A 14,750-nucleotide genomic window follows, 5' to 3' on the forward strand; every position below is an offset into this window, starting at 1 on the left:
ATCATGTTGGATTTCTCTTTTCATCTAAGACTGTATTGTATTCCTCTCATATGGCTTGTTTCTATTGTTATTATGAGGTATGAGGATAGGTCTATCGGTCCATGCATCTCATGTTATGTTATGTCTTGTTGGATTTGGGTAAACATAGGTATGTCAAAGACCATTATGATCTCTGTGAGAAGTGGGTGGACATGAAAAGTGGAGGCTGGGTTAATAGTTAAAGTCCGAAAGATGAAATGTCATCTGCATTCACTTATTGGATGCACGTATTTTCTATCACATCCTTCCATTCACTCAAGTACTTCACGCAGCAGAGGCAACGACAGCACGATCAGATGACTCAGATATGACGGACGAAAAGCAGAGACCAAGATCTATACCGGTGGTACTATTCAAAACTCCCTCTCCATCCTCTTCGCTTGACCCATACACACAATCACTCTCATCAACATCTTACCAACCGACTTTCATACCTGTACTAGAAGAGACATACGATACGAGCTCCCTCGTACCAATACTAGAAGGAGGATGTGAACATTGGGAAGGGGTGATAATCACTTCCCGGAGAGGTGCGGAGGGATGGGTGAGAGCGGTCAGCGAATCTCGTGCTTCATCGAGCAAGAAGGGTAAAGGAAAAGGCAGGTGGGACGAGGTTCCCTTATTCACAGTTGGAAATGCATCGTCAGATCATCTTTCGGAATCATCCATCCCACCAGAATATATACCATATGATGTAATATACGAAGGAGGAGTACCACCTAAATCGGCTATTCATCTAATTCCTCATATAACAGATCAAATACCAAGATTAGCAGGAATGTATAAGAAGTACTTGCTCGTACGGGGAGATAAATCTACCGAAGTACTTCAAGATGAGCTGAGAAGTAATGGAAGGATAGTGGAGGAAGTTATGGTTTATAGCACAACGCCTAGATTGGATATTGCAGAGAACATCAATAAGTTTAGAGAAAGCCAACAATCACGATCACAGCCGAAATCAGATGGGGATAGAGATGGGAAGGAGGATGGACAAGCAGAGAAAGGATGGTTATGCTTCTTCTCACCTTCAGGTGCGGAGGTCGTCTTACCCCACCTGAAAACTTGGAAGGATAGTGGCAGTGAATCCCAGAAAGGAGATGTAGATGAGTATTGGAAAGCATGGAAGATATTCGTCATTGGAGAAACAACCAAAAAGTATTTCGAAGAAAAGGGTATAAAGGTTGATGCAGTGGCTGAGAGGCCTAATCTCCAAGGATTGGTGGATGCTATAAGAGGTTATGATAGTATATGATACACTGTGCAGACTCAACGAACTGATAACAAGATGTGAATTGAAGGAGAATGTCAGATCTTATGGGATAATCCAACACTACAGAGTGGTGAGCTATATCCCCTTTCTTCGATCAACGTATGCTCATAGATGACAAGGAAGGTGCCCGCTGACGATATATGAATCCTTAGAACGTCAAATACCATGCATCAATATCCCAATGTACCAATGCCAACATCACTGATTGTGCAGCATGAGAACGACTTCTAAGACTCTTGGAAGGTATACTTTGTAACCTGAACAGGCTATCAACTCGAAAGCCTGGATCCAGGAATTAGGGCTTAGACCAACCTCCATCCGATGACCCTTCATTTTGATGGTCAGATGAATGTCCCAGTCGATTGATCATATCACTCAAGGCCGTATAGGCAGAATCAAATCTCGCAAAGGACTCATCGCTGGCGTAAAAATCGGCACTACATCAATGCGGAGCGTCAGAATGCAAACCAAGCTCATATAATGTATACAGATTGAGAGACTGGATCCCACGCAACTCACCTGTTCGTGCGGAAAGCCGAAGACGACGTGATGATATTACTCGAACCGGTGGTTTGATACCGATTATTATCCCTATCGTGTATGAATCGCGGATCACCGCTCCATGAAGCACCAGGTCGATCGATTCCGTGACGATGTCGAGTATTTATCTACCGGAGAGCTTCCTCGGTGTACAATCAGAAGCAGAAGCAGAAGCGACGAGGAAAGCAATTAGAGAAAAGGTCATCTGGCTTCATGTTCGGATGCCATGATTGCATCATCAACACTCTTTCTGAGCGGTAACCTGCAGAAAGGCTCTAGAAACCACCCAGGACAGTATAACGGATGAGTTTATATGATCATACTGTGCTTGTTAAAGGGACAAATCCATCGCCTTATAGGGAATCAGGACTCTCTCAGTCTGGTCAGGATACATAGTACAGTATGGGCTCCCACCGGGAGCTACCTATCCTCGAGAACTCTGGCTGCCCGAGTGATCAGTCTGAGATTGTGAGGCGTCGTCTTTGCTACTCCCAAGTCGACTAAGACGATCGGACAGTTTGCTATATGCCGACTCCATTGCTGATACGGCTGTTGCCTGCTCTTTGGTTGACCCCGTAGTGGCAATGCTGATGTGGTAAAAGAGGTCACATACATTAGCTCAATACGGTATCATACCCCACAATGTAGACTGACCGTTCACTCTGGGATGATTTTGTTATCACTGGTATGTCCCAGCTAATTGATATGTCGTCCTCATCAGGTCTGATGAACCCTTGAGCTTCGCCTGTAACTGTCATTTCGAATGCTACAATTATCAAGTAGTGCAGTACGAGGAATGCAATGGCAAACATGTATTGAGCTCAAGAAACATCCGATCTCATGAATGCGAGTATATATACATACCCAATTAATCAGGACATTCCTATCATATTTCGCCTTTAATCAATCCTACAGGATTCTATAAAAGGAGCCACCTCATATTTTCATTCATTTGGGAGAAGAAGCAAGTCTGGTATGTGGCGCTGAGATCAATGGATCATCCTGTTCAAGAGTCATTAGAGAATCTGGCTCATGGAAGCAACTATGAATTCGTCCTTCCATCGGGCAATCTAGCCCTTCTAGGTTCACATGCTTCACTAGCAGAAGGTGGACTGCTCACTGACAAGAGACTATCGATCGGCCATTCGTCGACAAGTCATGCTCATCAGCAAAGGTGTGCCAAGGTCCTCTCAATGAATAGGAAATTGTGCATCGTGTACTTGAATATCACTTTTCACCAGCTGATCCCGATCCGAAGGCATACCAATTTCGGAGTTAATACCTGACTAACGGCCATCATCGAATTCCGAATCGAGTATGTTGAACCCTCCGGTCTTCGAGCTTCCTGTACGTGGTGGCGCTGACATGAAATCTCTAGGTATAATCTTACTCTGACCAGAAGATGAAGTTGTCTGATTGGCAGTACCGGCTGAAGTTTCTGCTTGAGATCCTGCTTGAGGCTGAAATTGCGTGCTAGTGCTACACGTTTGACGAAGTGAGCGACTGCTCTCAAAGAGATCCTGTACAGTATACAGTATACTGTATAATGCGATCTCGTCACTCACGTTACGTTACCGACTGTGAAAGTGGTAGGTGTCCCAGATCGTTCAGAATTAGATAGGTCCCCTGCTGGGTCATTACCGGTCGTCATCGTGTGTATCACTTTTAAGCGGTATCTGAAGTGATTTCGAGCAAAGTCAAGTTGCGAAAAGATTCAATAGATTTGTATGGGCGATTGACCCAACTATATATATCCATAAAGATGCACAATGTGGTAGGAATTGACCATTCTCCCGGATGGCGTGGAATAGAAGTATGCCATCTGAGCTCGAACCGACAACCACTCGAGTCAGTATTGTATCCTTCCATCAAATCCCGCCCAGTTAGATTTCGATATGTTGTTCTCCTTGGCCTGGATGATTCTTGGATTCTGGAATTCGTGGCTTCGCGATAATCTGAAACTATACTGAGATTGAGGACTAATTGGTGGCCTTCTTGCTCTGCTTCTCTCCCATTGATACATCTCCCAAGGGGTGGTGGTGCAAAGGGTACAGTGGAAACTACTGAGAGCTGACAGTATAACAAATTGAAGTCAGCTTCTTGGTGGTTCAACCTGGGAGGTGAACCAGTTTGACTGCGAAAGGAGCAGTGTTGCATACAACATGGGAGTTACGACAACGAAGAAGGCAAGGTACAAAGGATACACGACCTCTCATCCGTCTCCAAAATTTCATGTAAAGTTGCTGTGGAGAGATAGGTTTCGATTCAGGCGTTATCCAAAATGCGGTGCATTATTTCATGACAGCAAGTTTCTGGCCGCACACTGTGGTTTCGGCACAGACTCAATTTTGCTATGATACATTTCAGTTACAGAATCGTGAACAAGATACGGGCTGTCTTTTCTTGTCGTCAAGAATCTGCACGCAGTAAAAGATGTCGTGAAATGGTACTTACTTCTGTTTAGTTCCAGATCCATCAAAGGTCAATATGCCACACCAAGATGACAATGTTTCGCAAATGGCTTCTTGATATCCATTGTGGCTGGTCGTTGCGCGGAGTGGCGATGATGATTTTGGTATCCCTTGTATGGGGAATTGAGCCAAGTGCCCAAGCTGGAAGGGTACAAATAGATCATCAATCCAATCCCTAATTGTCTCTCTGCTTCCAAGATAACGTGATTCTCCATCAAATCCTCTATATCCAATTATCACTTTGCCTAGCAATTGCACTAACGTGAGTTGCCGTGTCTGATGCCATTCAACTGGGAGCCTCTGCAAAATGAGATCCCTCTTGATCAGCATGAAGCTGATCGGTACCTTTGGCCTTTTCTCAAGCCATCCTGTAGTCTCGTGAACGAATAATGTTGTCCTCTAGAATAAGACGTGAATACAGCTCATCGGGTCCTATCAAATCGTCACCCAATGAGAAAATCCCCCCTTGTGTTAATTGATATGTCGGAATGTGGAGATATATCTACAGCGTTCAATGAGGAGAATGACTTTGGTATCTCCGTACCATATCCTGTTTCTGGTAGTATGACTGCGTACCATGTCGGTCATCTTCCAAATGATGAAATTGTCGAAAAATTGAACGGCGAGGGCTCAGAAGAGCTACTGAAAAACGTGAACAAAATAGGTTTACACGTTTCAGAGGTCGGAGGCATTGAAAATCCCAGTCATAGCTGGTTCAAAAGATCCTTTCGTTCCCATTCTCAAGAAAATGACCATGCATCGGACGGAGGTAGTGCAGATCGCTCTTCGATGACTGATATTCGATTTCCCATCAAAAACGGTCTACCTCCAAATGAAGGTCGATCCTGTCTAGCGGGGAAAAAAAGGTTGATACAACTCTGAATATCGCTCTTCCACATGGTAAGACGAGACGGTGATCGGAAAACCATACCTGGTTTATCGGAATTATTCAATAGAGAAACGATCCTGACCGGGCATTCTACAGGGAATGAAAGCCAGTCGAAGCTTAACGACTGAAGGACAAGAACCGATGTCGGACGATCAAATGATATCAGATGGTCAAGCCTTTTATCAGAGATATCGCAATGAATGTCCAAGTGTAACTCTGACTGCTATTGAAATGTCAGAGTTCTTGAGGGCGGTTCTTTTGACCCAATTAAGGTCTCAGACTTCCTCCTAGAAATATTACTTTCGCCAGGTGGATGTTCCTCATGAAGGTGAGGACAGGAGAGGAGAGGTGACTCGAAAAGGGAAGGAGCCATCGTACCTCGAGCTATAGTAGGCAGGTATGGCGTGCATAGTTTATGAGTGACATGAAAGCAAGTTCACAGGATCATTAATATCCCAAATTTTCCCTGTAAACTCAAAAGTGAGACTGAGAAAACTCGTATCTGTCTTAATTATTTTGAAGTGGGATTAGAGGAACACGGCACTTTATCATTTGCATTCGATCCGATCAAATTTCTCACTTAATCTCCCTCATCAATGAAGTCATCATTATACATAGTGAAATACAGTGCAGTACAATCATGAACATGTATATACAGCTAACCTATTACAAACCAATATAAGAAGCAACTTGCGCGTTCTACTTCCACCACGTAAAGTACCTCTTTTACAGCCATCACAGTATCGTATGGTTATGATCATAGCCTTTTGTCTGTCCCCCTCATGTTGGTCTCAGACAAATATTGAGATCTTCACCAACCTAAGATTTCCTTACCCCTACCGAACGTCTCCAAAGAAGTGACAATTAGCCTCGACCAGCTCCCTCTCAGTAGTAGGAACCCTATGATCATCCACCACCAATCCTTTTCCTTCCTCAATATCATCTCTTTTCCCATACCGGTCGCTGAAGTAGACAAGAGACCTTCTTGTGGTCCTATCCCACCCATATACCGTCCAACATTTGGCCTAGAAACGAACAGAACATCTAATCCCAAGTATCTCTCCACGGTATACCGGAGTGATTGCAATCTCAACATGAAGAGGAACAACAACGTCTTGATCAAATCCCTCTTTCTGTTCCTCGCATATTTAGGTCGGATAGAATATGATTTACCTCCCGTAAGCGAGGAAGAAGGAACTTTGATAGCTGGATATCCGAACCATGGATTCGAAGTATCGTATTCACCTACCACCTGACCATTACCATCACCTTCAGATCGTGCCGAATAATGTTCACCTAATGAAGGAGGCTCCAATGCACCAGGAGTAGAAGGACTCATTTGACCTGTATCCAGATCATTCACCACCTGTATCGTATTTCCATCTTGCTGTTCATCTCCAGCTGTATGGCTTTCTCCTAATTTACTAGGCGTACTAACTCCATAAGACTGTAGGACCTTGGCATGATGTTTCTGCAATCTATCCGAATACATCCTAGCGTTTTTTAAACCTTCTTCGTTCTTTACTGCCAGCAACCTCAGAGGGGGTCGAGATCTTCTTTCAGATAACGATTTCTCATTATCATCTTCGAACAAAGCGGGTTTCAGTGTTTTTCTGGGCTTCTGTTCCTCGTGTAGTTGATTTTCTACCACTGAGTCCGAATCTGAATCTGAATCAGATAACAGATCAAGGTTGGCTAATCTTGATGGTGAGAGGTACAGGTGAAAATCCGATAATGATTTTATACGCTGTATTGCACTTTGTCCACCGCCAGTTCCATTGGGAATGACCGTCGGTGTCTTACTCCCACTTCGACTACGACTTGCATTTTCATCTCCACTGATGATGGGCGTGGATCGCCTGGAACTACTCCGACGGGAAAAAGTTGGTTCGTACATTTCGGGCGATGTGTTATGAGTCGGAGTAGGTTCTTCAACTTCCAATTGTGGTACATCGCCATCCTCTTCTTCCTCTTCTTCTTGTTTAGCATGCTCAGGAGGCGAACTTGCTTCTCTAGATTTGGTCATCCTTAATCCAGATCCGAATCTCCAGCCTCCGAGATTGACTGCTGAGCTATTCTGTCGACTTCTCGCTGGAGTGGTAGGGGCGGAATAATAGATATCGGCGATCGAGCTGTATGATGAATTTCGGGAAGGGGAGGCAAGAAAGGGCTGATCGAATGATGAGTGATGGGAGTAATATGAGTATATAGGATTATGTAGAGACGGGAATGAATACGAGTGATTACCACCATACGCTGTGTTGATACAGTATATGGATAGATTAGTATTAACGCGAAGGAGAGAGTAGATCTACTCTTGGTCACTCACCTCGAGGTAATTTGTCGAGGTCAAATACAGCTTCCAGATTCTCTTTGTTATCTAAGAAAGCTACTTTCTCCAAAGCTGATCTGGGTAAAACACGCTTGATGACGTTCCACATTGATCGATGAGTCCATCCTGCATTGACAACGTAGACACTTTCGATCATCCCTGGGAAATGGTTGTGGCCCACGGAGAGCAGTGTTGGCAGGAGTTCGACTTCCTATAAATCGATATCATAGTGAATGAGTCGTGAATATCTTGAAAGGTACAACTTGCGACTCACCATATTTCTATATCCCGCACCATTCGCATCGACGATCAAGCACAGTCCCTCGCCACCTTCTCCCAGATGCACATTCCTCTTCTGTGTCCAAATACCTGTCACCCAGTAATCCCTCAACGTCCGTCTCACCACTTCCAATGCCCACCACGCATAATTCTTCAGATCATCCAATTTCCCATCTGTATCTCTGATAACCTCTTTCACCGTCAACACCGCTATCGGGCGTCCCAATCTATCGGTATGCTCGGGTAAAGGCAGTATGAAGAATAATGGTGATTCTGTATAAGGTGGGAAAGAAGGGATAGGAGAATGGAGAGACAGGGTGATACGTTGTTGCAAAGTACTTAATAGGGATGTGAGTGTTTTCGTCTCGTCGAATCGATGTCTCTACAAGTAGTCTATCATATCAGCTGATGTTACGTCGATAAGTGGATGTGTACAACAATACTTTTATACGCACCCTCAAATGCCTGAATATACTATCCGTATCCTTGGTCCACTCTTCGATTCCATTCCACTCTTCCTCGTCCCATCCTTCCTGAGCTCTCAACTCTTCAGCATCGTTCCTCAGATCTTCCTGCACTCTTTGAGTGAGGGGCAGATGAGCTTCGTACTCGGCTCGGGAGTTCTGGAACCTTCGTAGTGCTGGCGGTTGAGATGTTGAAGATGATGAGGATGACATGATTGTTTGTCCCTCTCGTGAGATAGCTATAGCTTGAGGTTCATTCGCTGTTCTTCTAAGCTCATGATCAAGCTCTACTCGAAGAAAGGTTTGATAGCGAGGAGATGACGTTTTGAGGATACTGTAAGATGGATATGTCCTATAACCGGTGTGGTTTGGCGGAGATCACCGAAACACCCGACCTAAAATTGCTTCCGTCTTCGATGCTCTGGATCCAAAATAAACATGACACTTCCACGTCCACTTGCACTCGTAAATTGGAGACTTTGCAAGTACTTTATCCGATATATCATTGTCTAACAGCTTCCTCCCGTGGCCTGGCTCGTCGTCTCTCCCCTGTCCTGGATATCCATCTACACTGAGATGCTCCCCTCGAGTCTCTTGCTCGTGCTGTCGTTGGTGCTCTTGTCGGGATGTTTGGCTGCGGAATCGCTATATAGCGTTTTGGGAGGTGAGTCGAGTTTCTTTTGTTGGTTTGCCTTCCTGATCTGTTGGACTGATATGAGGTATGTAAAATAGTGAAGAAGGATGCTTCTGAGGCTGATCTGAAGAAAGCTTATCGGGTGAGTTGTACCTTCCCCGCATACAGGAATAGCTGTAGCTGATATGCGATATATCTCTTCGTTTAGAAATTGTCAAAGAAGTTTCATCCCGATATAAATCCCGATGAAGCAGCTCACGAGAGGTTTATAGAAGTATCGAAAGGTTGGTAATGTTGAATCTCAGCTGTCGAAGGTTGTATATCTACCCCTAAGCTGACTGAGTTATATACCACATCCAAACAATAGCTTATGAGGTGCTGTCAGATACGGAGAAAAGAGGGATATACGATAGGCATGGAGAAGAAGGGTTAAAGCAGCACGAGGCAAAGAAACAGGCTGGAAATCAGGATCCATTCGCCCGGTTCTTCGGAGGTGAGTATAACTGTCTCATCGAATCGAGCTTCAGTTTGGATGACTGGACGAGGAGGCGTCTTATACTGCATGAAGATGAACATACCCCCCTGCGAGACGTTAAACAGGGCTGATAGCTGATTTGTGGGACTATCTTACATCTCATAGGAGGTGCGCCACAGGAACAAAGGGGTCCAGGTTTAATAACGAATTTAGAGGTCTCTTTAGCGGATATGTACACGGGAAGAACTGTTGAGGTGGGTATACCATATTATATGGTGTCTTTCGATACTAGACTAGAGAGACTGACTGTGTTTTAATCAATATTACAGTTTCAGATACCGCGTAAAATAATATGCACGCATTGCCATGGATCAGGAGCCGAGTCGGACAAGGATATACATGAGTGTCAGCATTGTGGAGGACGGGGTATGACTGTTCAGAGACATCAGGTATTCCCTGGAATGTTCACGAACGTCCAGATGCAGTAAGTCAAATCGTTCCTTCATTGCCCAGGTATTGCTATCACTTCATGATTATGATTCAGCCATCAGGTAAACTGAATCTCATGCTAATTCAGCTACTATTCATCCAGATGTAACCATTGTAACGGTAAAGGCAAACGGATAACCCGTCCATGTCACCTATGTAAATCCAACAAAGTGATAGATACAGATCATACACTAGCTGTACATATACCTGCAGGTGCACCTGAAGGATTCGAAGAAGTTTTCAGCGGGGAAGCGGATGAAAGTACAGAATGGGAAGCTGGAGATGTGGTGGTGCGGGTTAGAAGTAGGAGGGAAGAAGGGCAAGGTGGCTGGGGGAGGAAGGAGGGGGGTATCACGGGGAGGGTTGTATTGGGTGTTGCTGAGGTGAGTGAGGCAAATTCCATACTTGCTGGAGCTGTTCTTCGGGTGGTATACGTCTTTCATTTCCATCCATGGGCTTGAATGCTTCACACTATACTCAAATCTATAAGGATATCGCTGACTGGACAAAATCTGTAGGCACTACTTGGCTTCGAACGTAATTTGACGCATCTTGACGGAAGAACTATACCCATAGGGAGGAAAGGTACCACTCAACCTGGTGAAGTGGAAGTGATAGAGGGCGAAGGGGTAAGTCAGCTGACGAAAGCAGATCTTTTTTGGTCGAAGCTGATTTGTAGCATGACTTTGACAGATGCCTGCATACTCGGATGTACCGCAGGGTGACATGTACATTGAATATTCGGTTGTGATGCCCACGGAAGTGACGGATGGTACTCAGGAGAGTGAGTAGATCCTTGACCCCGAGACAGTTTATTGCGCTGTTGCTGATGCCATTTTTTTTATTCCGTAGAACTGCGGGATATATTTGGGTACCATCCATCGTCATCGCATCATGATGAACTATAACGATGCATAAGACATAGATATACAATGCATTTGACTCACATAGATGACAACATGATCATGCTGCAGCCACATGCGCTGATAAGATAAATGCCGCATTACCCCCATGGGGTTAGACAGGATACCAGGAACGCCAATCTGGGGTTGTGATGTACCGAGTGATTCCGAGTGCATAGTATGGCAAGATGTCTCGTGATCAGTTGACTAGTCTATGGGGGTGAGGTGATATCACATCCTATCCTATCACAGTATATATACCGTATGTCGTGCTGGACTATCTCGTCTTTCTCCTCTCTACATCCCCACTTCCACTGGCCAGAACTCATACACATAAGCAATAACACATCCTTCTCACTTCATATCTACTTTGATAGTAGCGGTCGTGTCCACCCACAGCACTTCGGCAAGATGACTAGAACAGAGGTCAGTGTTTCAGTCGTGTCTACTCGGTGCCAAGGAGAGCCATAAGCTGACGAGATGGTCATGCTTTGCCCCTCCCATAATGCCCCTGACACTGTTCCTTATCTTTGCCTTTCTTTGGCCAACGTATTATTGCCTCTATCTTGCCTTCCCACTGGTCGTCTTATCTTCGTGTGTGTGTCACACTCGTATAACACCCCACGTATCCCATATTACCCATCCATCTCCTCCTCATCGTCATCATCACCCTTTCCATCCATGACTCCTGCAGAGAGCCCAAAACCCCGCTGCGATCTCTAAAGACCGACACTCCCGCTCTGGTCTGACCAAGACCGAGCTCTCCCATAAGGGAGGGGACGGCGCCCATAATTGGGGATCATGGAAGACTAAAGGTCAAGATGAAATCTCAGGAATGGAAGATGCCAATGGAGAAATCTTCCAACTCGACGAGGCTCGAGGTGAAAACCAAGCCAAAGGTCGAAATGAGGGTAACGAGAATGATGGTATTGGTGAACTTCGAGGTAATACTGTGAATAACGATGTTGAAGGGAATATCGCTAGATCCCCTGCGGAATCTACGGGTAGTCTCGATAGACCAAATCAAGGTCAAAGAAGAATGAGCAGTTATAGTGAAGAGGAAAAGAAGGAGGCGCTTCAATACAGAGGTGGATGGCATAAGGCTGGTGAGTAAGGTGTATCCTACCTACACCAGTATCCTTTCCAAAGCCTCACAATTTGTCAACCGTTGTCAAATCATCTTCTACCACTTACGGTTCTGTATGCCGTGTTTCGCACTGACACTGATTCTCTTATGCTTGTATTAGGGGTGGACCTCGCTCAAATCGCTAGAACCTCATACGGCATCGCCCAATCTCCCCCTTTGGCCACAAGTCCTTCGAAAGTCAAGCACGGATTTAACTTTGTGAGTCACGATAGTCAGCATTCAGCCGGAATGTTATACCTCATGCTGATCATTTTCTTCTTAACCCATCGTAGAACAAGTAGAAGGGACCTTTGAATCCCAATAAACACCTCACTACTCTTACCTTTTTCGTCAGCTCATCCAGTCTTGCAACTTCCCGTGTATACACAAATCAGCGAAATATGTCAACAATTAAATAATGCAAAAATAAAAGAAAGCAACCTTAGATGAACAACAAGGAAAAGAAATGGAAACGTCATAAAACAAGTAAATGAAGAGTTGTAAATTGAAAACAGAAGAAATAAATAGTAAGGATTTGTATGTTTGTGTATTATATGATAAAGTAAAGCAGGTTGGAAATGCATGCATTGATTGCACTTGCAACTCTGCGGTATATCATAGATACATGCACTTTCAACACGTATAAGTATACATCAAGGATATGTCAACTTTCAAAGGTATATGTGAGATTACAAAGAACGACAAGCTCAACTATGTCTTTCCCTTTGTCCGGACCTCCTTTCATGGTCCGATACATATATAGGCGTCCATATTGAGATGGACAAGATTGATGCAACTGTGCATTGCTTTGCTATTTTAATACTTGAATTGTCACCTCTTGGCCATGTTATCAGTTTCAAGCGAATGAATTCCAAACTCTATCTGATTGAATGAAACTTGAACGGAATGGCGAGTGATTCTAAAGACAAGAAGAAAGACCGGCATCGTTCTTCGGGTAGAGATGGTAGTAGTAGTAGTAAGAAACATAAATCCAGTCGTGATGGGGACCGGGAGCGATCTTCAAGAGAAAGAGGGAGTGATCGTTCAGATGCTAAGAGAAAAGTGAAAGATACGGCTAAGACTGTTGGAGATGGTGCTGGGAAGGTATATGACTCTGTGGCTGATCTATTTGGCGGGGTGAGTTGAGTTGTCAATTTCATTTTGACTTAACCCCAATTATCTGGACAAAATACGATCGATCAAAGACCACCATGACAAATCTTGGATCTAAGTTGTTGGTCTGATCTTTACATATGTGTATATAGGAAAGAGAACTGAATCGAACGATCAGAAGATATAATCCAACTTTCTATGAATTTGCAGATAGGATTTTCCTTGGGAAATTCGGATTACCCAATAAGCCTAGTAAATTCTTGTTGTTCATCATAGCCTTAGGGTTGCTACAATCGTAAGTCGCATCGCAGTCAACCTATGATCTGGTCAATCTATATCCAATCTAGCGATTACTTTTTTTTAACTACATCATACTTTTGAATCTAGGTTCATACCCCTCTTTCAGTGGCCACTCGATTTCGTTTCCCGCTGGCTCTCATTCCTCTTCCTCTTCGGCACAGGCCTCGACGAACTGCAACAGGGGTTCGAGAGCAGTCGAAAAGCCCCCAAAGTCAAATCACTCTTGACTGTCTTCGTGATAGTATCGGCCTTACAACTCATACCGAATTTCTTATTCCAGACGTATTATCATTTCGGCGCATTGTGGTCTTTCTTCCTACCCGTCATACTATTCATCACTCCGTTTAAGGATTCGCCCGATCAGACTTTAGCTAGTCTACTGTGCGATTCGTTCTTTGGAGGGGTATCGATGATGATTAGTGCGGTGATACCTGATTCGATGAGTGGTGAGAATAGTCAGAACATGGTGAGTTCCAATGCCCACATACAATGACTGAGTGAGGTTATTCTTACTGAAACTATGCCATGTATCATATGATTGTAGGCAATATTAGCTGGAGTTATCACAGCTGGTTTATTGTAAGTTCCGTGTCCAATTTACTTGTGCGTCAACCACTAATGATTCTCATTCCTGTCCGACAGTTGGATAGGTTACCTAGGTTCAATGGCATGTTACATCCTAGTCTGGGCTTTCCTAACTCTCTCCACAATCAACACCCTAGGCCGGCCATTCATATCCAAAGAAGAAAGCTCATCCGGGTTTTATCGACAAATGAAGATTTGGCATTGTACCATGGCAATATGGTTATGGCGTTACTTGATTAGTGCCATCGAAAGTATCTCCATACCTGGTATAATATCTGTGATAGGGTTGATCCAATATTATATCCCGACGTACTTCTTGTGGATGACTGGTTGGTGGTTCGCTATGCTAATGACGAAAAAGACAGAGAAGAGAAATGTAAGTCTAACTTATCGAGATCACATCAGTCGCTTTTGAGAAAAGCTGATTAGTGTATTATAATGTTCATAATTAGCGAGCCGATACGTGGTATGCTAAATGGCTTATGGGAGTTGGTGGTGCTGCATCTTCGTCGAGGTCGGGATCAGGAAGATCGGATAGAGAAAGACACAGTTCTTCAGCAAGATCATCAGAATCACGATCAGGATCAGGATCAGGTAAACATAGGTCATCCAGGTCCGACAGGGATAGAGAGAAAGATAGAAAACGTAGGAAGTAGTTTGCGATAACGATGAATATGCATTATGATATGCAATTAAACCTTTATTAAAGGAGCATTATATTCAAAACTAAGAAGCCCAACAGGGAGCATTAGCTCTGGAATTCTTCATCCCAGTGGGATAGGAAGGGATGAGCTTACCAGTGGTACATCATCTGGCCATGATCCTGTGAGGGATCGATATAT

At 44.2% G+C, this 14,750-nt stretch overlaps 6 protein-coding genes across 6 annotated transcripts; 4 read left to right on the top strand and 2 right to left on the bottom strand.

Annotated features, from left to right (window-relative positions):
• Positions 1–346: 346 nt before the first annotated feature.
• On the top strand, positions 347–1,291 carry V865_004169 (uncharacterized protein; the record flags this gene model as incomplete). Its single annotated transcript, XM_066227954.1, has 1 exon — positions 347–1,291. The coding sequence occupies one exon, from the start codon at positions 347–349 to the stop codon at positions 1,289–1,291; it is 945 nt and encodes a 314-aa protein (XP_066084051.1).
• Positions 1,292–3,135: 1,844 nt separating this feature from the next.
• Positions 3,136–3,500, bottom strand: V865_004170 (uncharacterized protein; the record flags this gene model as incomplete). The annotated part of the gene is made up of 2 exons (XM_066227955.1): positions 3,136–3,328; positions 3,415–3,500. 2 exons carry the CDS (start codon positions 3,498–3,500, stop codon positions 3,136–3,138), a joined length of 279 nt encoding a protein of 92 aa, XP_066084052.1.
• A 2,520-nt stretch (positions 3,501–6,020) lies between these two features.
• On the bottom strand, positions 6,021–8,497 carry V865_004171 (uncharacterized protein; the record flags this gene model as incomplete). Its single annotated transcript, XM_066227956.1, has 4 exons — positions 6,021–7,465; positions 7,539–7,752; positions 7,816–8,202; positions 8,276–8,497. 4 exons carry the CDS (start codon positions 8,495–8,497, stop codon positions 6,021–6,023), a joined length of 2,268 nt encoding a protein of 755 aa, XP_066084053.1.
• A 363-nt stretch (positions 8,498–8,860) lies between these two features.
• On the top strand, positions 8,861–10,790 carry V865_004172 (uncharacterized protein; the record flags this gene model as incomplete). Its single annotated transcript, XM_066227957.1, has 10 exons — positions 8,861–8,948; positions 9,017–9,060; positions 9,127–9,202; positions 9,286–9,411; positions 9,559–9,647; positions 9,723–9,877; positions 9,986–10,265; positions 10,401–10,511; positions 10,576–10,666; positions 10,735–10,790. The coding sequence occupies 10 exons, from the start codon at positions 8,861–8,863 to the stop codon at positions 10,788–10,790; spliced, it is 1,116 nt and encodes a 371-aa protein (XP_066084054.1).
• A 405-nt stretch (positions 10,791–11,195) lies between these two features.
• On the top strand, positions 11,196–12,212 carry V865_004173 (uncharacterized protein; the record flags this gene model as incomplete). Its single annotated transcript, XM_066227958.1, has 4 exons — positions 11,196–11,210; positions 11,479–11,890; positions 12,032–12,129; positions 12,204–12,212. 4 exons carry the CDS (start codon positions 11,196–11,198, stop codon positions 12,210–12,212), a joined length of 534 nt encoding a protein of 177 aa, XP_066084055.1.
• Positions 12,213–12,816: 604 nt separating this feature from the next.
• Positions 12,817–14,564, top strand: V865_004174 (uncharacterized protein; the record flags this gene model as incomplete). The annotated part of the gene is made up of 6 exons (XM_066227959.1): positions 12,817–13,047; positions 13,176–13,318; positions 13,411–13,789; positions 13,868–13,902; positions 13,966–14,284; positions 14,361–14,564. 6 exons carry the CDS (start codon positions 12,817–12,819, stop codon positions 14,562–14,564), a joined length of 1,311 nt encoding a protein of 436 aa, XP_066084056.1.
• Between the last annotated feature and the right edge of the window lie 186 nt (positions 14,565–14,750).

The sequence above is a fragment of the Kwoniella europaea genome, chromosome 1 (assembly GCF_036810445.1).
Source record: "Kwoniella europaea PYCC6329 chromosome 1, complete sequence".
In the NCBI taxonomy this organism is placed as follows: Eukaryota; Fungi; Basidiomycota; class Tremellomycetes; order Tremellales; family Cryptococcaceae; genus Kwoniella; species Kwoniella europaea.